The sequence below is a fragment of the Glycine soja genome, chromosome 16 (assembly GCF_004193775.1).
Source record: "Glycine soja cultivar W05 chromosome 16, ASM419377v2, whole genome shotgun sequence".
In the NCBI taxonomy this organism is placed as follows: Eukaryota; Viridiplantae; Streptophyta; class Magnoliopsida; order Fabales; family Fabaceae; genus Glycine; species Glycine soja.
In genome coordinates, this window is record NC_041017.1 from 1,578,942 (window position 1) to 1,606,052 (window position 27,111).

The window sequence follows — 27,111 nt, forward strand, 5'->3', positions numbered from 1 at the left end:
AGCATTCATTATGTCTGGATGTAGTTTTCTGAACTTGTTTTAGTGGAATCCCACTGTGGCAAGACTTCTAAGAATGCATTTGATTTTTCGTTTTCATAAATCTTTAAACATGTCAATAGAAAAATAACAATTACTTATTTCTTAAAAAATGAACATCAAGTTCTATTTTAACCGAAAAATAAACACATGCTAATTAACCAGTACTCAGTTTAAATTTCCTTTAGTATAAGATTCAATTAGGTATCCTAATGCCAATTTTCTTCAATTTATCAGTAACATATATAACAAAATAGATTTTTTGATTTTGTTTTATCTACGCCAACCAATTAATCACTAATAATTGGTATTGGGAAACATGTAGGACTACCTTATCATTTATATATGATGCAAATCCTGCACTTATAATCACAACGTGGTTAAGTTTCCCCAAGTCCAACTTGAAACTTTACACTCTTGATAAGATAGAAAAAGTGTGGAGGGTAGCTGATTTAGCTAGCACAGTAGATTTTGGATAACCTGGTATTAACCAAGTATATGTCAAGTGTGGGAAATGGCACACACCAATAGTAGGCCTCAAAGGATACACACATTATCTTGGTTTCTTGTGACGGCTGTGAATGCAATATCAAGATCCTGCCCAAAATCTCCAACTCAGTTAGAGTCACAAATTAATTTAGATTATACGTATTTTTTATTAGAGATAATATTATTTGAATTAAATATAAGTATTAATGGTAAAAAAATTATAAATATTTAACATAATTATATATTCAAGACTTTAACATAAAAATTTTAATTAAATTAAAAATTTAATTCACAGAATCTAAATTTGGATTGAGAGGTCAAATAAAGACAAACCATGTGCATGGAAATCCAAATGTATGTCACGTTTCTTACTTGGATAGCTATCATGATGTCAAGCCAAGCCACTCACGCGGTCCACTGTTCTACAAGGTAGTATTCTGTTTGTCCTATGAGGCGATTTTCAGTTTCTTTGTATTTCCTTCTCTATCGGTAATAACCTCCTAGTCATACCCATTATGAGGATGCATATTTTGTCCAAATTTTACAAATTCAACATTGCCACACGAGCTCATATATTATAATTTCAGTGTGAATATATATTATACACTAAAGAAAATATTGACGGTATGTAAATAAGTTATTTTAGTCTCTCATTGATTACCAATGAGAACTAAAGATAATTTATAAATATTATTTTTTCTTAATTTTTAAGACGTCTTTTAAAATAAAATCATGAAATTCACATCAATATTAAGTCAGACAATACTTTAAATGATGTAACGTATTTGAGGTTGAAATAATATATATATACAATGTGTGTTTAGTCTATGTAAATGAATAAAGTTCATTTTAATTTTTTTAAGAGAAATTTCTTTTTTTAGGGAAGAAAAGAAACTTCTTTAGTTTTCATCTCTAAAAAAATTTGAAAGTTTTTTTATAATGTGCCACACTCGTTAACTGTTTTAATAAAAAGCCACTAATATTTGTAATATCATGTCAACATACAAGACCTCTAAAAAAATTTCAAAAGAAAAGACCTCTAAATTTTTTTACAAATCCTAAAATAAATATTAGTTATCTATCTTAAAATGAATGTTAGGGACTAAAAAAATTGTAATTTTAAATTTTGGAGGGATGGAAATTAAAGAAAAAAGTTTTAAGGAACCAAATTTAAACAAATAAAAAAATAATGATTTCAAATTTTGAGTGATGAAAAAAATTACTTTTATAGGAACTAAAATCAAAATTCACTTATTTAGGACTAAACTAACCCTACTCATTTTCATTTTTTTAATGTTATTAGATTAAAATTAACATGTTTGGTGTTTATTCATATTTATAATAATTATTTTAAAAATCATTCTAATTAGTTGATTTGTTCTACAGATTCTGATTAGTTGACCGTATAGAAATCTTTATAATTCGGGTGTGTTGATTACTTTTATAAAAGGAAACAAAAAATATGCGTGAAGATCATTATAATTAGAATCTTTGATTCTCTAACGAAATTATGAGATGAGGTAGTGAGAATTAAACTTGAATTTTCCTAACAAATTTAATATGTGTTGTCAACTGATCTTGACTTTTAATTAATTTTCAGCCTTAGTATGTTGTTGACTTTAAAGAAGTACAATCCTTATACTTCATATTTCACTCTATCGACGCTAGAATCTTATCATTTCTAAATTGTATGAAGCAAATTGGATCGATATAGAACATTTTGGTCTTTATCTTCATTGAACACAATTTGATTTTCCATAACCAACCGATAAGCGGAGTAACTTGTGTGTCCAGTGTCCCTATCTTTTTTGGGAATAAATTAACATTTTAATTTCCTACAAATATATATAAACTAAAACTACTTTATCATATTCTTCTAGTATTTCTTTCACCGTTGTTATTAATGTACGTTAAACTGAATTTGAGAAAATTGTAATTAAAAATACAATTGAAATGAGTATAGAAAACTTTCTTTTGTACAAAAAAATAAAGCGTTCTTTTAAAAGTATACAAAAATATAGTATGAGAGAAGTAAATACTAGTTTGGATTCATAATGAATCATCCTAAATCATATCAAAATACTACTTTATGAAATTTTAAGTAAATGTTTACATGTTTAATTCACATTGACAAATCAGTCCTGAGTCTAAATTTAATTTTGAGTTAAAACAACAATAGATAAGTTTTGAATCGAATAAAAAAATTCAAATAATAATAACTTCTTTAAAATCAATTTTACAAAATACTCCTTCAAATACACACACAATTATTATTTGAGGGTTTACTGTAGATGCCTTTGCTCTTAGGGCAGGAACAGTTTGGGGATGTTTTCCTTTGTCTGAACCGATAAGGACTGAATGTCTAGCACATGTGACTACTCTTATAATTATTCGTACATTTGGCAAAGAAAAAAAAGTGGGAAATACCAAAATCACTCACGGCATCTTATTACAAGTACAATATCTAGCTTAGTAATTACACCCTTTCAATAACAATCAAATTCGTAAGTATTCTCCAACTCTAGAACCGTGCAAAACTTACAATTCGTCTCTAGTTAGTACTACTCATTCAGTGTCCGAAAACTATTTTTAACTCTTACCCTGTCCAACGTTGACTACAGAATCTTGTGGTTGTTCACCAAGGACACCACGGAAGGTAGAGAATGAGGGCAGATTACATAGCTTGGTGATTCATCAAAATAGTGTTTTTGTTGGAATAGAACCTATGATCAATAAAAAATAATTTCTTTTCACATTTTTGTCTTTGGTAACGTGCTAAAAGAGTTTCGATCACCAATAGTTATAGCATCAACAAATTTAATTGATAGTACAGTAAAAAGCTGAGAACCTTTACAATCTTGTGCTTGTGAAGCACAAAACTTGTCGGTAATACACTCCAAAACACAATACAGCTGCTTATCTGGATTGGAAGGGACCCTCTTGTATTAACACCATTGATGCATTTAGGTGCCCAAGGCAAACCTGTATTAGATTGCACCAAAAGAAGTTTTAACGACTTGATAAAATTCTTACAAATCTGAAAGGAAAAAAAAGCTGAGTAGCAGTGAAGTATTAATTTGACAATAATATCATATATAAAAATTTGGCATGCAAATATTCAATGCTCATATCTGCACTCTTAAACTTCTAGATAGAAGAGTATAAGAACATCGACAAATTTAAGTTCCAGAACAATTCCTTAAGTCCAACTAAATCCTTTCCCTCTAAATCTTTACTAACAGGAAATAGTCAATAAAAGAAGAAAAATTCTAGCGCTCTATCTGTATAGTGACATGGCTGATGTTATAAACCCTTTTGATATAGTCTATAACCTTGTCCAGCACCACGTCTGCATCTGCTTCACGTCTGATTTTAACATGACAAGCTAGCAAAACCTTTCCCACTGTAATGGCCCATATATGCAGTTCATGAACGGCCACTACATCTTCCATATCCAACAGCCCCCTTTCAAGCTTAGTAGCATCTATCTCACGAGGTGTGCTCTCCATCAGGACTTCCAAAATGTTTCGCAGCATGTTGATGGTTGTCCCCAGAACAATTATTGAAAAGATTAGAGTGCAGATTAAATCAACTATTTGCCAACGAGGGTTATACCATATGACTGCTCCCCCAATCATTACCCCAATACTTTGGATAGAGTCCCCAAGAACATGGAGATAAGCCCCCTGCACATTTATGTTCCATTGCTTCTTCTTCTTAGTTCCACCTTTTGATTCACCAAGAAGAGGTTCAGTAACATCTTTGTGAGCATGATGGTGCAAGTGATCTTCCTCAGTATGATGGTGAGCATCTTTTGAAAGGTTTTCATCATGATGGTGTGCATGATCATCATGTGTGTGATGGTGCTCATCTTTTGTATGCTTTGCATCACAATGGGTAGACACTGTAAATCCATGACTGTGGCCATGACCATCATGTCCATGTCCGTGACCGTGACCGTGACCGTGACCATGACCATCATGTCCGTGGCCATGATCATGACCCAATAACAAAGCCATGATGATATTAACCACAAGACCAAATGCAGCAACTAAAAACATTAAAAAACCATCCACACTTTTAGGACCGGCAATGATTCTATCAATGGCTTCATATACCAGAATCCCAGCAAGCAACCATATCATTTGGATAGAAACCAAAGCACCAAGAATCTCTATTCGGAAAAATCCATATGACTGGCGAGGTGTAGCTTCCCATCCAGCAGCCCATAATGAAAATAAGGAGATGGCAAAGGCTGCAACATCTGAAAGCAAATGTGCTGCATCAGTCAATATAGCAAGACTGTTAGCTTTGATGCCACCAACCACTTCAACGGTCATGAAAATAACACAAAGGACCACTGCCATGAAAAGCTTTCGCATAGAAGTTGATCTTTCTTCAGAGTCCTTAGAGATGGATCCAGCATCTGCAAACCCACATGGTGCTTCCGCACAAATCTTCCTTCCACCATCAGGAAAGTCACCACTGATCTCAATAACTTGGGTATGCTGGGAGCTTTGTGCTTCCATCTACAATATATAAAAAAATGTAACATTTCTTGAGTTGGATAAAAACCATAAACTCTTCCTAGCATTAAACACAAACAAGAAAATACTATATCAGCCATCAATAACTTTTTACAGCATATCTGGGACAATTTGATCCCACAGGACATTGCTCCAGAAGTAGAATAAGTAATTAAAAGAAATCTGACCAAAAAGTAAGGTTTGATGGTACTACTATGAGCAGATGTATAGACCATTATCCAATTGTACATCTAAGACCTATATTAGTTGCAATGGTGTTATAAATCAAGTTGAGTTCTCAACGACATTCTTTAATATTTGCCTAACATGGTTCTTTAAATCAATAGCCCATATCTATGTGTCTGCGCTTAGTCTTTAATTTATAGGCAACAATTTGAGTAATTTCATCTGAAAATCAAAGTCAAATAAAACCATTTTATATGAAAGAATAGTATGTAATTTTTTTTAGTTATGAGTTAAATACAATCTCATTTGGGATAACCAATAGAGTAAAATCGTAGCAAAACTACTACTATACCAACAGATGATAATTGAAAGCAGTAGCAAAATAAGTAGACCTCAAGTGATAGTGCTTAAACAATAATTGAGTAATGCTATATCCTCCCGACACATCCTTCTACAAACCCACCTAATACTTCTTTATAAATAAAGTACTGAATGAAAAAATGAATATATTTAATATTTTGGAAACATAAAAGCATATGATATCTTCTTAATTAGAAGGATCGTTAGGAAGGATACATATGAGGATTTAGAAATATTCAAAACAATATATATTTCAAATCACTACTCGGAAGGGAAAAGTGGAAAACATTATTGACAAGACAGAGAAAAGCAACAATAAGAAACTGAAGGACAACATTGCAATCTACATATATGAATATTCCTTTGGACTATGACAACAAAAAAAACAAAGAGATATTCTTTGTGCATTCGAAAGATACTTGTGTCTCCATGCTCAACTACAGGCAATAGGGCCTAAACATCAAAACCACAGTTAAAAGTAAATTGATAAGAACCTCACGAGAACTACACCACAAAAAGTTAGTTGTTGTAGTTAGAGAGGCCAAGACCTTATAAATCCCACGCTAAAACCCCATACTTTAAATGGGGGTTTTGGATGCCAAACACAAGAATGGAATTGCATATAGAAGCTACGGAGAAGATGTTAGAAATGGAGAATGGAGGCATAGGAAGAGAGTGGGAGGCCTAGGAGCTATAGGTCAGGAAGATAGAGGAAGTTCCACATGAGATACTGGGGTTGCTGTTATGCTGCAACAGTCAGGTTTCAGATCTGCCAAAAATCGAGGAGGTAAAGAAGGATTGAATGAAGGGGATGCTTCGAGAAAAAACAACAGAGACAGCAGAGAACCATCATTCAGATGAACAGTGGAGAAGATAGGAAATTCTAATTTTCTCAGATGATGAAGCTTAAGAACAAAGAAAGTCCTAAACTTGAGGTGAGAAAACGAGTATAATGAAATTCCTACTAAAGAAAGATACATTAGGAATTGATCAGAACATACTTATAAAAGTAACAACTTTATGATGTAACAATTGGTTAATTATAAAATATGAATATAATGCATTGATATGCATTAGTAAATCAACCAATCACTGGGTTGTTGATGCCTGACAATAATTACGATAATATGATTAACTATTGAATTTACACAACTAATACATTATATATAGAGAGAGTTTCTTTATAATTCCATAACAGACACATGATAATCTCACCACGAATGACTAAATTTAAATGAACTAACAAGTAAAACAGATTTGAAGCCAAGGTCTGATGAATTCATTGACAAAACAAATAATCAAATGCAAACAACTTGTTAACTTGCAAGTAAAGAGCAAAACTATACTATTGTTTTCCAAAATGAAGAAAATCAGAAAGAATAAAAACTTCAAATGAGATGAGCTTTACTTCAGGCAAATATTCAGTGATGTTTTAATAATTGACAAGCCCTAACCAAGGTTCACAAGTGCAGGCATCAGTCACAAACATCAGTTCCTTTTCAGAGCATTATTCACAAAAAAATATGGAACAAACTCACAAAGTAGCCACAAGCAATAGGCAACAGAATCAATTAATCAAGACTATACTGCAAAATCCAAATTAACATGTAAGATAAACCTACACCAAGAACAGCAGAGAAAACAGTGGAACACCGAGACCTCCTAGCACAATGTAAAGAATATTAACAATTTAAAGAAAAAGAAGTAGCAAAAAACCTAACAACTTGACTTCCTAGAATCCTTGAAGTACAAAAAAAAAAAAAATTTGCAAAATAATCAAGTCAGCAGAGAGCAAGACTACTAAGTGGAGGGTATCATTAATCAACACAAGAACAGTGAACTCAGCCGCCAGGAGCTGAATATTAGCTATATAAACATGGAAGCACTGAACTTCTCATATAAACATAAATGATGCAAAAAAAAATATATATACATGAAGCATTTAATTGATTGGGCGACTGAATCTCCTGCACTCACTCACATCATGTTCTGACACAGACCAGAACCTTCTAGGAACCTATCAAACAACAAAGAGGGTTCACCTAAACAAGATTAAAAAAATACTAATACCAAAAGATATATCAAGAAACAATAATTTCACCGCACTGAGAGCCACCAAAGAAAGAAACGATTCAGCAATCAACAAAACGCATGCAACACAGCCACAAAATCATAAGCATTCAAAAAAAAAAAAGGTGAAACGAGAAAAACGTGTTGGTTATATTGCCGCGAAAAACGCTAGCATGACTCACTTGGTTTGTTTGAGGCTGCGCTTCTTCCGTGGTGAGAATCGAAATGCGATTCTGTGAAAAATAAAAGAGAGAATAAGAGAAAGGAGATAAGGAAAAAGGAGAAAGAAACAATCACAGAATGATGGACGCACTGTTACTCCAATGGGCCTGACCGTTCTGGATCTCTCTCACCTGTCACCTCCTTCCTTCACTCGCTCTCTTTACGACGGGTTAGTCCTCATCATAATTATTATTTAATGATACTTATAAATTATATAAAAAATGCACTTTTATTTCAGGATTAAAAATTAGTATTTCTAAATTAAAAAAACCAAAAATGAAACAAATTTCTTTTGTTATACTACTGATACACATATTTTATCCATCTTTAAATTTTTAAATCAGCTGAATTATTCTAATTAAACCGATAAATTCAAAATTGAGCTATATCTTGTGTTAAATATTTGTTTTTTTAAATAATAATTTTATCACTCATAATAATAGCTGTTGTTAATTCAAACACGATGGTAGATGTGGAAGATATCCATATACACGAAGGCCAGTCTCTGTAAATTATATAAAAAAAAATGTTTTTAGTTATTAGAAAGCAATAATACTTTTTATACTTTATTCATGACAAATTTTTTTAAAGTGCAAGAAAATGATACATTTATCGTTTTTCTTAGGAGTTTGATTATTTTTTTTGCTGAGTTTTTTAGGAGTTTGATACTTTTATCGTTAAGTAAAATTAAATATGAGATTTATTGAAAAATTAGTGTAGTTTATTTATCAGATTAATATAAGATTTATTTAACAAAATTTATGGCTCATTTTTTTATTTTATAATTTTCGGATTCAGAATATATAGTTTGACTCGGCCAAATATAAAAAATTTCCAGAAGTAAATGTCCATAATAAACGGGGAATTTTCTATAAAAAAAAAACAATAAACGGGTAATTTTGCACAAACTCTTTATATTAAATGTGCCTTTTTGTTTCAATTTTTTTAAAAAAAAACCTTCTTAACAGAGTTTGGAACGTTAAAGATAAAATTACTATCTTTTTTCTTTGTTTGTCGTGACGTCTCACCCACGTGTTTGTTATGACTTTAATCTAACTAAATTTTATTTATTTATAGTATTTTCTCCCTTTTATGCTCAAATTGATGACTCTTTCCTACTTAATTTTTTTTTAAAGTTTAAACTCTATTTTAAATATCTCCATTTTTCGTTTGAAATGGCTGAAAGGGCAATATCGAAGTTAATTCCAACGTTATGGGGCCCTGACCTACAAGAATGCAGAATTTATGAAGATGGTCTTGATATCCCCAAAAAGATCATAGTAACGATAGGAATTGTTTAGACGACATAATAATTTGTAAAAATGAAAAATCTTTAAAAAGCAAAGTTGTTGTTGCTCTCCAACGAAATTTTTTTTTTGAAAATGGATGAGATTTTTATTTCTAGTGTGGTGTGATGGTTCATTCCTCCAACAAAGATGGATTGCATGCTCAATAGCTTCCATTTTCACATTTAACGGATCCTAGACGGTGTTGTCTTTCTGAGGTGTTGTTGAATGATTAGGCATATGACATTGACTTCTAATGCACGGGAGACATAAGAATTGTTTTGACGACATAATAATTTTAGCCCTTAAAAATAAATTATGTGTATCTCTAAAAAATTAAATGATCTATACCTAGTATACAAGCGCTATATATTAAAGTTAGGTCTTACGTAGTATAATGTTAAATTTAATGACATGATACCTTCAAAAAAAGCTATTCAGACTATTTTTATTCTACAAGAGACTATTTAAAATTTTAATTTTTTTAAAAAAGCTAATGAATTTAATAAAAATGCAAGGACTTATAGAAAACCATCTTTAAAACTTAAAAAAATATTCATAAAATAATTTTATGAATATTATATAAATTATTTTGGTATATATGCATATATCACTAGAAAAAAGAATATTTCGAACGGAATATTTACTACGGAAATTTATTGCGTCTAAAATATTGGAATTTCACATGAATGGATTAAATTTTTAAAATTTTCAACAAAATTCACTCGGATATATTTTTTGTTGGAAAATATTTATTTTTGACGTATTTTACCAAATGAATCAGATTCATCGAAATTTTAAATTATCCCAAATAAAAGACCCCAACCCTAGTCCTCTGTCACTCCCTGTGCGAAATTCGGCTGTGCCTCCGATCTCAGCCCTCGCTCTCATTTGGCATTCGAGGTTTAATTTTATTTCCCTTCCTTCTTTGATTCATTCTATGTTGACATTGTTGCTGTCAAAACGTTGCTTGGATGATTTTATGCCGTTTAGTCAATAATGTGTGATTTGTTGGTCCAAGTCGAACATGAGAGCTCGTGCACTATGGTGGTTACTCAGTCCCTGTGATTGGTTGGATGATTCATTTGCGCGTAAAAGTGAAGAGATGTTGCTTATTTTTGTTCTGAATTTGTTATGGAAAAAAATGAGGTTCGTGTATATGTTTAGCGGGAAGAATGTTTGTTCTGAACTCACACAAAGCCTTCAATCACTCAATGATATCATCAATCTCATCAACACCACCACCACTTTTGATCATAACAATTGTTATTACAATAAGAATAATTTCATGATGAATCCCATGCACATGACATATGTTAACCAACCAATTGTGGCCACTGCAGACAACATGTTTCTGTGGTGAAGAATCTGAAAAAAAAAAATTAAGATTTTGTGCTAGTGTGTGGTTCTGTTGGGAGTTTCGTCACGGTGGAATCATTCATGAGTGAGGGTAAGGTAAATATTTGTGGTTGGTACCTACTACTACTAGGGTCAGGCAATATTTATTAAGATATTATTATTGGAGTGTCATCAGAACTTGTAATGGAATCAAATCACATAGTGGCATTTGCTTAGTTCTGTTGTTAGGTCACCAAAGTGGCATGCTACATTTGATATGATTTAAATAATGGAATCAAATCACATGCCCCCAGAGAATTGAATTTATTTTCCTTATAGATAATTAATAGATTAATCTACAATAATTCAATTAAAAGTTCATCAAATAGATACATACCCCATGTCATATTACTATCAAGTTTCCACATCTATCATTGTTTCTTAATAATAAGAAAATGTATCTTGATCTCTCTTTTTTTATAGATATTCTTGACCTCTTTGTTATTTTTATATTTAATAAACAACACATTGAATTAATACGCCTTTGTTTGCCCAGCGCTGACTGTTGCTTGATTTGTCCTTTAGCAAATAGCATATTAGCATTTGCTGGCGAAGTATATTCGATTTTCTTTTTTTCACAAAAGTATTTTCGAATATGATATTCAATACTTTATACCTGTACTTTTTAACATTAATGTATGCGTCAACGTTAGTTCTACAGGATAGGTTCATCACCATTGATGGCATGCACGCTATAGAGGAAGACAAGGAAAAATTAAAAGCCCAACTGCACTATGACTTTATCATAATTAGATATATGAATCTCCTCTTGTTATTTTTTCACACCATGATATTAGTATAAAATTTTCATCAGCTTTATTGAAAATTGTTAATAATCTGATTTATTTAATGAGATTTTTTCTTTCAATCAATTATGCTTTTACTTCATCTACATGACTCGAATTAAAAATTTTGCTTAGGGTGTATTTGGCTTAGATGATAAAAATAAAAGATAAATTTTGAAATTAAAATATAATGTAAAAGATGTGAGTTCCAAAAAAAAAAAACTTCTCTCTAATATTATTTCTCTCGATCAAATATAATTTTAAGAAGATAAAGTTCAGTATCATTCATAACATTATAGTCCATGACTATATTTGATAGAAGTTTTTTGAGAAGTTATTTAAAAATTGAAAAGTTAGTAGATAGCTAAAAAATTAATTGGTATGTAGCTAGAAGTTAGTGGTTAAACTAATTTATTAAATTATAAGTATATAATAAATTAAAGCGATTTAGATATTACTTGAGACAAAAATAAAAATCAGTAGGAACTATAAAGTTTTTAAAAAATATTAGGGACTAAAAACAAGATCAAATTTTTTTATCAGAGATGAAAATATAATTAAGTTAAAATGAAATTTATTTTTTTATAATTGTTTAATAAAAAATGCTGGAAATATACATGAAATTTGTGTTATGGAAGGAAACTTTTGGTGCCATATTACATTTAGAGTAAATTATATAAATTTTCATTGAGGCTTGGAATTATTACATCGAACCGTATCCCTCCATTAGAATGGTTTAATTATATCATTGGTCCCTTAATTATAATTAAAAATTTAATTGTGTTCCTTAATTATTAATGTTAAATAAAGTCATTTAATTATTTATAATACTACAATTATACATTTTTTATAAGTTTTATTGACAAAAGTTATGAAAATAAATATTTTTATATCAGTTGTATTGATATTGGTTTATTGATATGCTTATGAGTCTACTATAAGATAAGTCATTTACTATAAATAGATTTTCAGGTCATATTAGTCTTATAAACAGATCAGATCAAGACCTAATAATTTTATAGTAAGTAAATAGGCTAGATTAAAGTTTAATAATTATAATATAGGTGATATTCAGTCAAAGCCTGGCATGTTCAGTTTTTCCACCCCCTACTTCCAATACTCGGCTTTCTTATAATTTTTACTTATTTTTTTCAGTGTTGTGATCAATATATATATATATATATATATAATACCCTGATGAAAGACTTACCCATGTTATCTTCTTTCTTACTGAACAAGTTCAATTTTAATCTCTTTCCTTTTCAACAAGTAAAGACAAGAGCATCGCAGTTGATAAGTAGTTTGTTCCTTTGGCTTTACAAAAGCAAAGCACTTTATGTGAGATAGAGACAAGACAACCAGCTTAGTGTTTTCTTTGCCGCATGAACTCCCACCTGTCCAAACTTTGATTCCCCTGTGCCCCAAATACAGAATTAAGTTGCAAAATCATATTGCACGTGAATCCAAAATCCAAATAACCATGTTGCCATGCACAGTACATTCGTAAATATTCTTGTTTAATTTTTCTATATCCATAACATGACATACAATATTGTGACTTGCGACTCAAAATACTTCAAATAATCAAAATCTCTACTTTTCTTTTACATATTACATATCACTCAAACACAAAATCCAAGTCCCCAAAATACAAAATCCAGCTTTCTATATGTAATATCTGGTTTAATTTTTGACAAAAAATATTAAAATGTAGTAGGAATAATTAAGATCACACATCCATGCCTGCACAGATTGTAGTTTATTAATCAGATAAAAGCATAATATATACATATATATATATATATATAGTTTGATGTTTAATTAATGTTTTTGTATCGGGATGGTCAAATTGTAAGATATATAGTGGTTCATGTATTGACATCACAAACTGGAGCTCCAAGAAGAGGAACCTGACCCACAAAACCTTTTCTCAAACCCATCAAAACATCACACTTGACATAGAAACCATAATGTGCAGAGTTGATGTCACCAGCTCTCCACCTCAACCTTCCGGACAACACAAGTTTCACGCCCACCACCCCATAATTCTCGTCCATGGCCAGTCCATTGGTCAAGTCCTCCGACACCGGCACCGCCACTCCTCCGATCTCCGGGGACAGCGACACGGCGCTGTTCTTCTCTATGAAGAGCGGCGGAAGCATGACGTGCGGCGTCACGGGCTGGTTGCGGTAGGACACGTAGGCCGAGAGCCTGTCAAAGGAAATGGAGACGCGCCTGTTAGGGTTTTTTATTACCACATTGAACTGCATGGCGATGGACATTAGTGGCGGCGACGTGGCGTTGAGGCTGTAGACGGAGGCGCTGGCCACCGTGAAGCGCGGCTTGTTAGGGTGGTAGGCCAGCCAGAGAACGAGGAGTATGATGCCGAGTAAGAGGAGGAAAACGGTTATGCAAATGCAGTGTTGACGTTTGGGGGCATTAGGTTTGAAGCGAGAAGGTGTGGCTTTGTCCATGTTGTGGACTTGGTGTTGGTGGTGGGGAACTTTGCCAGGGAAACGGTATTGTGTGTATTGGGTAGGGTTAGGGCTAGGGCTAGGGCGAGGGATGTGATTAGGGTTATAGTTATGGTCTTCTTGATGTTGTATCTGCATTTCTGCCATGGGAGGACTCGTTGACCTCTAGTTAAAGAAGTTGTCTTGTGTGTGTGTCAGTGGTTTATGAATATGGCTCTGTAGTGACAGCTAGAAATGGTGGGGGTTGTGGATATAGTGAAGAAGAGAAAAAAGTTAAAGGAAATCTATATGGAATGGAATAAACTTGGAAACTTGGAATCAAAGTATAAGCAAAGAGTTTTTCTTTTAGTTTTATTTGATCAATGGCTGATGATCGATCAATGATCACCTCACTAATGTACATGTTGCTATGTGTTTTACTTTTTTCCCTGTTTTATACCTTGCTTTGTCTTTATCCATGCTTCTTTTCTTTATTTGCTTTTACTAACGTGATGTGAACAAAGAAACCCGTAAATAAGCAATGCGAATCATTTGCAACTTTGTAAAATGTGACTACATGGACAAGAGAGTGAGAGAATCTCTTTTCTAAACATATATATAAAGATGGGTATATAAAACAGTACGTACACGTTGTGTGGAGTAATGAGGTTCCAATAATTAATAATGAATGGAACAACAAAAACATAAGCAGCAGCTAGCAACCTAAATGTGGATGGATGACGAAAGGAGGATTTGCATGCATCAGCTTTCTGCATTCGGTTGCATGTTGCATTCACTTCTTTACCTGCTTATCAGTTCGTTCCCTCCTGACTCCTGTGACCCGAAATTAAAGACACCTCAACAAAGAAAACTAATGCTCCCTTTGTACTAAAATAAATGTCTCCTTAGGTTGGTTATTTTAAAAAAATAAAATAAATAGATGAAAGAAAATAATAATTTTATAAAACTAATCTTAATATTAATATTATATTAAAAAAATTAATACTTATTAGAGTATCTCTAAAGTTTATTGCTTAATGAGTTACTTTTTTTTTTAAATATGGTTGTTTAATTTTTATTTTTTTAATATTGGAGCTGATCCACGTGTCATAGGATTAGTTAAAATTAAGTTCAAGTTGATTATGAGAAAAAATATTTTCTTACTATCTAAGGATCATTTAAGAGAAGTAAGTTAATAACGACTTAAAATTATATCATCGGAATAAAATATATATAAATTGCTTAAGTGACATTATAGAAATCAATTAATACAAGACAAACAACTTAAAATAGATTACTTAAATTATACTCATTGAAAATGCTTTAGGAGTTTTATTAAAAAATAATTGATATTATATTAAAAAGTTAAATTTGATACTTATTTTGATTTTTTTTAAAATTTATACTTATTTTGGGATGAAAGGAGTAAAATGTTACCTTTAAAAAGAAGAAGCTTTTCAATGACGTGTTAAAACTTGAAAGGACAAGAAAAGGGTGCAAATGATTTCAATGCATTAGACACAATAAAATCGCTTGTTCCCCCATTGGAAGTGTCAAATGTAGGTCAGTGATGTGGAAGTTAATTAGTATACTTTGCAGTTTTCTTTTTAGGGAAATTGTACGGTCTAGCTAGTTACTGGCAACTAACAATAATATAATTAAGTAGTGATGATGAAAGCTTTTCATTCTTCAAGAAAAAAAAAGTGTCAAATGTAGGTCAGTGATATGGAATACTTGTAGAAGAAAAAAAAAAGACTTCCATTTCAGGGGAGCAAACGTGTGATGATGAAAGCTTTTCATTCTTCAAGAAAGATTGTTAAAGTTGTGTTAAGTGCGAAGAATTCCCATATTAGATGAAAATGAATAAGTTGAGCTAGCATTATATAATTGATAAAAAAAAAAATCTATACATACAGTTAGCTAGAGTGTCTCTGTAATGCTAGAGACTATTGAGCATACATATTAATTAATGTATATAAAATTATTTCAATTTAACTAATAGTTGATTGATACTTTTTTATCAATAAATGTTAATTTTTAATATGATTGGTCTATCGTGAATATGAATATGTAGTAACATTAATTATATTTTATCATCCTTAGTAATTTTGTCAAATTCAAACTCAAACACAATATTCCTTAAAATTGTTTCATATTTAAAGAAAGAGAATTTTTAAGGATATGACATTTTACTAATATTAGAGAAAATATTAGACAAACAAATAGGAAAAGAAATGAGATAAATAATTTTAAGAAAAAATTCTTGGACATTCAAGGAGTGTAGACACGAAAAGACAAGAAGATGTGAAAGATATACATAATTATATTGTGCAGGACTCATAAACTTTATGTGACATTTTATTTGATACTTAAATCATCTACGCTACAACAACCCTTATAAACAAAGATCAATAATCATGCTCAATTAATATAAATACAGGATTCCATCGAATCCCTAGATACGATTAAACACACACTTAACGCACGAGCATTAAGTTTGTGCCCCTCTCTCTCTTTCGCTCATGCGAACTCTACTTTAACATATATTTGATTTACTTTTCTCACTCATATTCTTACTTGGGCGTGGATAATTCATTTTACAAGTCCTCTCTCCTATCAAAAATAACTCTTAAAAATTTGAGACCACACTCAATCACATCCATCATGATGTGTCTATTCATTCTGATGTGTCACGGTTTCAGATTTTGGTAAAAACAATAATAATTAATTTTAATGATATAAAATAACAAGAAGAAAGAAAGAAATAAAAAAAAAGTATCAATAAAGTGTTTGAGTGTCCAAAAACCCATTCACCAGTCCCCTTTTTATGTTTCATTTTGTGCATTTTCAATTAAAACATAACACCTTAAGTCCTTAACATTAAAAAAAGAAGAAGCAAAATGTTGTTATATGAAAGAGAATCTTTTTAAAGATCGACGTGTCACTCTTTAATCGGAACAGCAAGAAATGAGACAAATTATTTGTCTCGATCCTTGGTATGTCCGTTTGGTTGTCTCTCAATTAATATATAAGTCCTTAGAAAAAGTTCCAAAATTTTACTATTTAAAAGATATTTTTTTAATCGAAAGGAATAAGACATACCACGAAAGTAATTCATTTCAATTTATTGTGAACAGTACATCCACTTGGTAATTGGAGCGTTAACTGCTTCTAAGGGTATCGCATGCTTTATTAGGGCAAAAAAAATGTGCTTTTAAAAATTTAAAAAGTACGGTTTAAAAAGTTATAATAATAATTTATTTAAAATAAAATTATAAAATTTATTTTCACTGTTTTTCTAAATAGCTAAAAAAATTCTTAAAAATTTGATGATAGAATTAATTTTATTTTCACTTAAATAAATGTCTATCAATTTTCAAGTATTCAATTAGTTGTTGGCCATCAATAAATATTTTAAATCTATCTGTTTTTACAAGGAAATAAAATGGTTAAAGTACATCAAAATTATTTGACAATACTCCTATAAAAAGAAATACTCAAAGATAATCATGTTATTTACCCCAAAAATTACAATTCATTTCATTATGAGAAGTACAATCAAAGTCATATTTGTTTTACTAGGTTTTCCCGGATAATCTAGGCGTGAAGTTGTAGTATAGCTTAATCTCAAGCAATGTGTCTTAAATATCTGTTAAGACAAACCCCATTTAACATCTTCACGGGTAAGCCTTTCTCCCTCCAACAATCAAATCAAACCTGATAAAACTCGTGGAGCCAAGCCAAAAGTTCACTGCTTGTTCATGTAGGTCCTTGATTGGGAAATTAGAAATGCTTTTTTCTTTCCTTCTCTATTCTTCGAAGAACCTTATAATGTGAAACAGTTGTAGCGAGTGGTGATTATTTCTTTATTTTATTCACAAAAATAAGCAAATAATGTCCAAAGTGAAGATAGTGACAGCACAGAATGAGCCCCAAGAGAGAAGATGCTAAAGATGAACAACCAGAAATAGCCGAAGGTGATGTGGCTCGATTTGAGACCTTTCATGGACGTTTGGATAAAATTAAAACGATCAAGTTTCTGCTTGCAATGCAAAGGAGATGTATTGATTACTGCTAACGTGTCTTCATTTCAATCATAGACTTGTTAATTCAATTCTTTTCGGAGTTTGGATCATGCATCTTCAAGTCCCACATCAACCTAGACATGGTGTGTCCCACAAGTGCACATTATTGATTCTTTTCCTGTGAAAGTTCATGCACTGATTTCATCAAGGACCACTCTTCAATATGAATGTGTGCTTTCTATCATTATGACCATTAACTTTCAGCCTTTCAGTTAAAACTGCATCCCAATCTCTTCATTAGAGACGAAGACATAGCTTGAAAGTGAGACGAGAAGAAAACAGTAGAACATGAACATGCAAGCGGAACCATAAGAGTGTTAAAAGGCATACTTTTCTTTAAGATACTACACCACCTTCCAAATAACATGGAGACTTCAGGGGCCGTTAGCTTCTTACAGGTATGCAATCTTACTTTCTGACACTAATTGCTATTTATCGAGGAAACAGCAAATTAGTATTGATGACAATTGTGAATTGAAATAGATCGGGCAAATTCGTGGTGTGAGTTTAAAACAATGCTTAAATGCCGAATGCAAAGAAAGATCAATCAGTTGCAAAACCCATGTAATTACAGACCCATATTACAGACTGAAACCTAAAACCTATGTAATTACAGACCCATATTAGTATTCAACCAAGAAAACATATACACAGGCAAAACCCAAACCAATCCCACTAAATAATTACAATTCTAAAGTTGTAAGTGGCAGTCCAAATGTAAACCCAGAAGAAAACACCTAAGAATGTTTAGCACTACCCTTTAGCTATCTCCCTACTGGCCTACTCTTCTTTTGCCTAATGGATAAACAGATTCCAACAACACACAGATACCACCCTACAGCTAATCCTTGTTGACACAATCGGTGTTACAGTCAACTGTAATTTAATACTACAGGAAACCTAAAGAGAACAATGTTCATGAATCACCACCAGCCTCAGCGAATGGATGATTATGTTGTCGTACAAACTGCCCCTTCACCCGAGGCCGCTGCTCTGCCAGTCTTTTCCGGCTTTGATATCGAACCTATACAAGAAATTAGAGTACTTGTTAATAAGATCTTTAGTGAAACATGCTATAGGAGTTTCCAAGCCAACTGCAATCATAGATATAAATTCACCATAAATAATCTTAAAGTAGCCTTTTACTAAGTGCTGTTTATGATACCTTTTTCTCGAAGCATCTCTCTTTCCGCTTCAGTCGAAACTTCACTAGTGCTGCTTCTCTTTGACTGGAGTGATGAGAATCTGTCACTCTAAATCCATCATAATTATGACAACCACTATCACTGAAACCATCTGAGGTGTTCTTGGATACTATAGCTGAAGTAGCATGTCCATCATTTCCACTGTCCATGCTTCCATATGCACTACTATTAACATGATTTGCAGCATCATGGCATAAATTATTACCAGCACTCTGATCAGCAGCAGGAGACTCATGCCTTGCGTGATCTGAATCAGTATTATCCTTTACATTTTGATCAAGACAAGTAGCATCATTGGAACAGTCATGAGGTTGATCTGAGCAGTGACTTTCAGGATTGGACTGGGAGGAGGTACTTGTGGGAAAGGGAGAACTCTCATTCTGGCAGACTGGTTTTGGACTCAACATGGGGTGAATGCCAGATTGTGCATAGAAAACAGAAGTAAAAACATGACCATGTCCCTCAGACTTAAGCTTGGAGATAACTCCTGAAACAGGTAAGAGTCCATACTGACCAATGACTGTACTGATCATATTCTCCAGGTTCTGATTTGAGTCGTCATACTGACAATTTCCAGATAATTTAAGGCATTCATGAGAATCCCAATTGAGCCAGTTTACTTTAGGAGATGTAATCGATGGTGGTGAAAAAAGAGGCTGCAACAATTTACTATTACTGTACCTGCATATAGAAATTATTACCCATCGTCAGAAAATCTGTGTAATCACAATGATGTTGAGTTTTTGAATGGGTCAATAGGAAAAAAAAATACTTTAGAATGAAATACTGGATAGTGATTTCTCATCATCCAAGGATGAAAGCTTAAACATGGCCTTTATTTTTGGGTGGTAGGGAGAGGGGGAACCATAAGAGTGCAGAAATTTAATGTTTAAATAAAAAAAGGGCCAAACCAGTGTATAGTTTTACATAGAGATGATTTGATCCATAAACTTAAAGGAAACAGTCCCAAATGGTTATTAACAAAGTCTCTTTGAAGAATTCTTCTTATTGTTGATAACTGTGCACAAAAACACCCATGTATCTGTGGTCTTCAATATTTTAGATTTTAGAAGCATAACTATATTTACCATTATTAGGATTATTGGATCCTTCCATAGATTATAGGCTCTGAAAAATATGTTTCAGTACAAATCACCATTTATTCAGCTTTCATCAATACTAATCCTACATATAGAACAACATAAACAAGACTGACGAAAGACATGAAAAGCACATGTTAAAATTCAAATAACAAAATTCCATGAAGAACTTCCTTCTGCTGACTAAAATTTGTTTCTTTGATGGTCAGAGGAAATATTGTATGGCATCTGGTTTTGGTAGATATCATTTTAAGAACTAAAGAAGTCAAGAAAACACTGAACTCACCAAGAAAAGGCAGAAGTATTTGAATGGTTCAATCTTTGAGATTCCTCAGTTGATTCACTTGCTTGTTTACCTGAGCTGCCAGGAAAATCACTTCTTAAGGAAAGTTCCAATTGCGTTTCACAATCAAACTTGGTTGTATTACCACCATTGAGACTACAGTTTTCATTAGGGTGCTTTGGAAGATTTCCAAATGTGGCAATCAAGTCAATAGCTCCTTTAGAAGGTTTCACCTGCTCAGCATTGCATCCATGCAATATAGAAACATGAGAATTGTCTCTGCCTAACTCAGATTTTAAGATTTCATCCTCGTTTTCAGTTTCAGGTTCAGCAACACCACAGTCTTGTTCTAGCATTAAATCTGTCAATTCAAAACTTTTGTCACACCTTGCAGCCTCTGATACAATTGTAATTGATTTATCTGCATTAAATGTTTTTAATAGACGACAAAACAGTCAGCACATTGAAACAAGATAAAAACAAATTCTAATCAAAGTGTAAAACAAAATTCGCCTACCCTCTGTTTCATCCTTATGCTTAGCTGATTTCCTTTCAAATTTGGCAAACTTTTCATGGTCCACCATATCAATTTTGTTCAGTTTAGAACTTTCCAGCTGGGGCACATCCTGCATATTTTCCACAAATGTACTCTCGGCTTCAAAAATTGGGGATGCACAAGTGCTCTGCACATGAGTTTGCATAACTTGGCAATGTACATCCTGGGACACATCCTGCATATTTTCCATGTATGTACTCGCAGCTTCCATAATTGGTGATGTACAAGTGCTCTGCACAAGAGTTTGCAAACTTGTGGTTTCTATGTGAAATTTCATGAAACAAAACTAATCTAGAAAGAATATTTTTCCAAAAGCTAAGTGGCTTTGAAAATGCATTGTGCAATAGATTTCAGGTTGCATGTCTTTATATGCTACTCAAGCCAAGAAGTGAGTGAAAACTGTCGATAGAATTTCAGAAATAAAATTGACTAAATTAAAAGTCAATCACTTCACACTCAACACACCGAAGGCTAAGAAAATTGACAAATTTGGCAAAATTGAGGCAGTAAAACTTACTTGAGCCTCACTTAATCTCTCGCTGCATTCATTGTTTTTCTTTGAGGAAGCCACAGAACCATTAGATTTATTGCTTGCAGAATTGTCTTCTGAGGCAGTTTTAAGTTTTTTCGGTGAAAATGTTGTATTTTGAGTAGGAGTGATAATCTGAATAAATAATATACAGCAGAGAGGAAAGAAAAAAAGGAATAAGTAAATATATGCTAAAATAGCAAGCCAAGCTAAAAGAAGGAAAAAATACAAAATTATCTCTTTATAAAAGACTGGGGAATATGACATACAGTGTGCCTTCTCCATACATGTTGCCACAAGTTCCTAAGCTCATTCTTGCGAATGGGTTTTATAAGAAAATCAACTGCCCCGTTTAACATGCATTTCAACGCCATGTTAACCGAATCATGAGAAGACATCACTGCACACCCATGAGAATAAAATGAGCTCATTAACCATTTCGATCTTACACTGAGACTAAGATAACAAATACATAATAACAAGTCAACATACTTATGACAGGAATGCTTTTACAAATGTCATGCTCCATGATTAAAGAAAGAAGAGCAAATCCAGATATTGCTGGTAGCTCCACTTCTGTTAATATGAGATCTAGCTCAGATGCCTTCTTCTTCAATGTTTCCCATGCCTTTAATCCATCCGGAACTGCAATAACTACATTGAGTAAAGAGAATACCATTAAGTAATAAACCATGAAAACAATAATGTCAATCCGAAATTGGATCATCCATAATGTTTTGCATTATCAGATCCAAAAAAATTAAAAATCTTTGTATGGTATTCCAATCTATGATAACAAATTACTACATATATTATATCACTAAAACTTTTCTTCTCATCTCTTGGTATCTCTCCAAAATACGATGCTAATAAATCCATCATTTAAAAGGAAAGAGGAAAAATTAAAACAATTAGGATTTTTGGAACAAGTTACCAAATTTAATTTTATGTTATTAAAAAAACTAAAACTACAGTTCGGGTATTCAGGTTCATTGCCTTTTTGTTTAAAACAAAACAATGTGAAAATAGCGACGAATAAACATATAGATGAAAGAAAACAGAGATCCTCAATATGAAGACAAAATAGAATACTGCATTCATGATAACTTTTTTTGGTTCATTATAAGTCATCAAAACTGCAAAAGCATGCTAATTTTTGAGAAAAGGAGGGAACAAAATCAGCAACACATTTAACTACGTACACTACAAAAGAAAGTAATGCATTAGTGATCAAATTTGGTGGTAAGAAGTTTAGTTTTTTTTTTTTTTCCCACAGGAATAACAGAATCACACAAAAATTTAGTGACATTTTTTTTAAATAAATAACATAAATAATTTCCTCACTAATTTTTTTTTCAGTGGTAACCTTCGCTCAGATCCTCTCCAGTTTAATCGATCCCAACCATTCATACATTTATAATTTAAATTTATCAAATATTCAAAATAAAGGATGGCTGAAATTTCGTCCAGTTTATTCAAAACTGGAGAGGATCTTTTTGGTGATAGATGACAAAATCCAACACGTTGAAAACTAAACAGAAGCATCCTTTGGATGATGCTAATTGCTACCGCAATCATACACGTAAAGTAATTCCAGAGACCATAATCAAAACGGCAGAACACAAGTTAAATTTTCGCAAGTAAACGACAACTAATTAAGCAATACAATGCCATAGGATAAACGACATAAACAGCGAAATCATATAAAAAAATCTCGAGGATTAAAAAGAAGAAGAAGAAGAAGAAGAAGAAAAAAACCCGTGTAACTGCATTTGCGAAGAAGCGCGGCGATGATTTGGCGCGTGGAATGATCAGCTTCTACAAGCAGCACTCTGAGCACCATCCGCGGCAGAAACCTCTCCCATTGAACCAGCTCCGCAATGCTATTCTCCGTCGTCGTCGTCGTCATCGCGCAGTTCAACTCATCCATTCTCGAACAACAGCATGGTTCGTTCCACAGCCAGAAAGAATAATAACCCTAATCGGCCACAAGGAAGAAGAAGAAGAAAACAGAGTGAATGAAATTGACTTCATCATCATCCTCAACACATGTAAGAGAGAAAATAATAGTAACAATTTCCAAACCGCCCTTTACTTGCTTCTTTGCTCAGTTTCTGGCAAGCAGCTTTCGCCCACAACCACAGCCGTGAAAATAGTTAGAAATATCTTCCCACCAAAACCTCAATCTCTCATCAAAAGGTGGATCGCAACTACCAGGCTGACGTGGCACCATTTCAGCCATCCCTTATCTTATTACACAAGCATGGGCTCCACCAGACGGACACGTGTTGACTCGACGTTTTCTCTCTGCACAGTAACATCTGGGTTTTATTTTACCATATTTTTATCTCGCGTACAGGCTCACAAGTTTAGGGTCTAAAAACTAAATTTTAAAAAAATTTAGGGATTAAAAAGTTAGTTAACCCATTATTTTATTATAAATACGTGACATACATAGTTGATGTATGAACAAAGATGATAGTACAAAGTAGCTTGTTGAGAAGTTAGCAAGAGGGACATAGAATATTATGAATAAATTACTCAAAGAATCAAATGTATGAAGTTTTTATTTTGGATGATAAATTATCTTTGGATGTATAAATGGCGTTGATAAGTTGTATGTTTGAGTTTGACTCAATAAAGGCATATTGATCTATTCGATGAGACACACTTAAATTCTATGCAAAAAAACTTGAACATGTAAACTAGTTGCACGACTTTTACATGTAAAAAGCGGTTGTTCATCTTATTTTAAGTAAAAATTGGGTTAAAAAACTTCACGTATAAAAGATTATTGGTGCAATTAATTTTGTACTCCAAGATGATTGCTACAATGTCTCTTATCAACTGCACCAATCTTCTCTTATGGAATATTTAATTCACTTGGGGTAAGTTAAGCAATCATGTATAGAAAAGAAATGTCTTTTCACCTTTTTATTAAAAAATTGAAGCAAATAATTTATAGTTGTAAAACTATTAGAGTTTTATGTTGTTAACCTTCAATACTATTTTATGGGATGTATTGATAAATTAGCAAAGGTTCTTATATTTTTCTAGACAAAAATGAATAAAAACACCTAGTTAAGGAGTGCCTTATTAGATCTTTCTCCAAAGATTCAATATTGGAATCCAAGAAGTCAAACACATCCACATTCCAACATTTCAAATTAGTTTTCAATTGTTTGAGTTCCTCTTAAAAAAGTGAATAATTTCCAAAATTCTACCTCTTATCCTCTCAAACATGTAGAAACAAAGTTTTTTAAATATGAATGAGACAACTAACCATTATTGATCCTATGTGTGGTTTAGGTCTCAATTTAATTATTTCATTTAAGAAATATTGGACAATGATATGAGAAATTTGTATTCTCTATCCATTGGGTAGTTATTTTCCTTCCAAGCATAAAGTTTTTCAATTATAAAAACACCGTGATAGAATAGACAATATGAAACAAAGAAGTGAGGGAAGAAAAAAGAGATGATGAACATATGAACATATGAAACAGAAGGGAGAAATGAGAGATTGCGTCACTTGTTTTTCATGATCGAGCTTCTTCTTGTAAGTGTGTGATGACTATGTCATTTTTTTTATCTTTTCAATTGCTAGTTTTCTATCTAGGATTTTATACGGTAAATGGACTGATGATGATGTATCACCAAACACGTGAAAGATATTTTAATGTATTTTTTATATAGAGTTATTGTAATGAGTTATGTATATTGGACCCAAATCTTTATGATTTATTTATAATACATTGAACTACTTAATTAAATACTATTAGATAAAAAATGTCTTTTATTAAAATAAAATATTTTACTAATTTCATGCTTGATAATTATTTTGAAATAAAAGTTCTTTGTTCCTCATTCCTTCATTCAATCCTTGTGGCCACACCCGTTCGGCATCGATTTTGTCTCCTCTATCTTCCTCAATTTCACTGGCTACGTCTCCAAGATCGCGCAAACGTCGCCGAATTTTGCCAAGAAGCTCGTCACCTTCGTCGGCGAATTAGTGATCTCCGTGATCAACGAACAGTGCTCCGACATTGCTAGGGCTTTCTTGCCTGCTCTCTCGTAGGATATTCTTCTAATTTTGTCCTCCGACACCACCACCCCCGTCGCCGCCTAAAGGAACGTTGTCGTCGTCATCGAAGAGAAACCACTTGTTCCTAGCATCATTGAAGAGAACCTCTTTGACGACTCTAGAGCATCTCAAATACCAATTGGATGCAGGGATGTGGATTTGGATTTCATTTTTTTGCAGATCTGATTGTGTGCCAGATCTAGTTTTGATCTTTTGGTAGATCTAGTTTTGGGTGTTGTTAGATGCACCCAGCATTATTGCTGGTGCACTCAACATTTGTTAAAAATGTCAAAATTGTCTTTGTGCTTTCTTTGCATTTGTGCTGGGTGTGTATGAGGGTGGTCTGTAAATCATACGGATCAAGTTGATCCGTATGGTTGATACGGATCAAGTTGATCCGTATGTTGATATTAAGCATACAAATTAACTTGATCCGTAAAAGACTTACGGATCAACTTAAAAGGCTTACAGATCAAGGATATTTTAGTCTTTTCCTCTTTAGTGCTAGGTGCACCAACAATAATGTTGGGTGCACCTAACAACACCCTCTAGTTTTGTGGAATGCAAGGTAACGAGCACGAGTTTCATATACTCGATAATCAACCAGCAGATTACTAAGAATTCACTATCAAAATAATAATAAAATATTTATATATAATATATTAGTTAAACATTTCGACAATATAATTAAATAAAATAATAAATTTTACAATATTTGTAGATGTTACAGCAGTATTAGATCATTTGTTATTATTAAACATGAGAATTCTTTTATTCGAAAACAACACACTAAATAAAGGTATGATAAACAATGACTTCCATTTAGATTTATTATTTTTAACATTAACTCGATGATAAATTTAAATGTCTATCGAGTTTATTTAGAATTTATAAAGTTTACTAAAAAAGAATTTACACATACAACTCGCAAAGAGTAAGTGAATTTATAAACTTGTAATAAATAAGAATTAACTCAAAAGTTTGATACAAATGATCCAATGAGCTTGCTTTTATTTTCATTTACACCAATGATCGAAAAAAAAAAACACCACCAGAAGCAGTGGCACACAACGGTGGAATTAGAGGAAGATGAAGGCTTGATGGAGACAGTAAGACAGACAGAGAAGAAAGAAGAAAGGGATGAAACGGGAAAAGAAGAAAAAAAGTAAAAGAAAAAAAATCATGGCCATCTATTTAAAAAATAAAAAATCTAATGAAAAAAAAAACCCTCTCGCACAGTGCAACCCTTTAAAAAACATCGGCTCGCACCGTGCAACCCACATAAGGAGTACACACGTGAGACTTAACCAAATTAAGACATATTTGAGAAACCAGCGACAAAAATTACAATTTAGTCTAAGAAAAAATACTTTTAAAAACAAAGAGCAATTGATTTTATGAGACCTTGTTTCAAATACAAAACATTCAAACAACTGAATTTAATCATACCTTAAATTC

The 27,111-nt window shown here is 32.4% G+C and overlaps 3 protein-coding genes across 8 annotated transcripts; all 3 read right to left on the reverse strand.

Moving 5' to 3' along the window:
• Positions 1 to 3,584: 3,584 nt before the first annotated feature.
• LOC114390511 (metal tolerance protein 1-like) lies at positions 3,585 to 8,072 on the reverse strand. 2 transcript variants are annotated; one of them, XM_028351252.1, is made up of 4 exons: positions 7,981 to 8,072; positions 7,850 to 7,900; positions 7,531 to 7,614; positions 3,585 to 5,054 (listed from the first exon to the last, which is right to left on the reverse strand). In XM_028351252.1, the coding sequence occupies exons 3-4, from the start codon at positions 7,537 to 7,539 to the stop codon at positions 3,795 to 3,797; spliced, it is 1,269 nt and encodes a 422-aa protein (XP_028207053.1). In that variant the 5' UTR covers positions 7,540 to 7,614; positions 7,850 to 7,900; positions 7,981 to 8,072; the 3' UTR covers positions 3,585 to 3,794. The 2 variants fall into 2 exon arrangements, with proteins under 2 accessions (XP_028207053.1, XP_028207054.1); XM_028351253.1 differs by lacking the exon at positions 7,531 to 7,614.
• A 4,858-nt stretch (positions 8,073 to 12,930) lies between these two features.
• LOC114390255 (NDR1/HIN1-like protein 12) lies at positions 12,931 to 14,180 on the reverse strand. The gene has a single exon (XM_028350966.1). It carries the CDS (start codon positions 13,977 to 13,979, stop codon positions 13,227 to 13,229), a length of 753 nt encoding a protein of 250 aa, XP_028206767.1. The 5' UTR covers positions 13,980 to 14,180; the 3' UTR covers positions 12,931 to 13,226.
• Positions 14,181 to 18,397: 4,217 nt separating this feature from the next.
• LOC114388938 (two-component response regulator-like PRR95) lies at positions 18,398 to 23,775 on the reverse strand. Of its 5 annotated transcripts, none has more exons than XM_028349483.1 (9): positions 23,665 to 23,775; positions 23,328 to 23,547; positions 22,062 to 22,223; positions 21,839 to 21,969; positions 21,558 to 21,704; positions 21,002 to 21,272; positions 20,488 to 20,905; positions 19,062 to 19,782; positions 18,398 to 18,920 (listed from the first exon to the last, which is right to left on the reverse strand). In XM_028349483.1, exons 2-9 carry the CDS (start codon positions 23,497 to 23,499, stop codon positions 18,813 to 18,815), a joined length of 2,130 nt encoding a protein of 709 aa, XP_028205284.1. In that variant the 5' UTR covers positions 23,500 to 23,547; positions 23,665 to 23,775; the 3' UTR covers positions 18,398 to 18,812. The 5 variants fall into 5 exon arrangements, with proteins under 5 accessions (XP_028205284.1, XP_028205285.1, XP_028205286.1 ...); XM_028349484.1 differs by having other exon boundaries at positions 23,655 to 23,740; XM_028349485.1 differs by lacking the exon at positions 23,665 to 23,775 and adding an exon at positions 23,644 to 23,662.
• Positions 23,776 to 27,111: the final 3,336 nt, after the last annotated feature.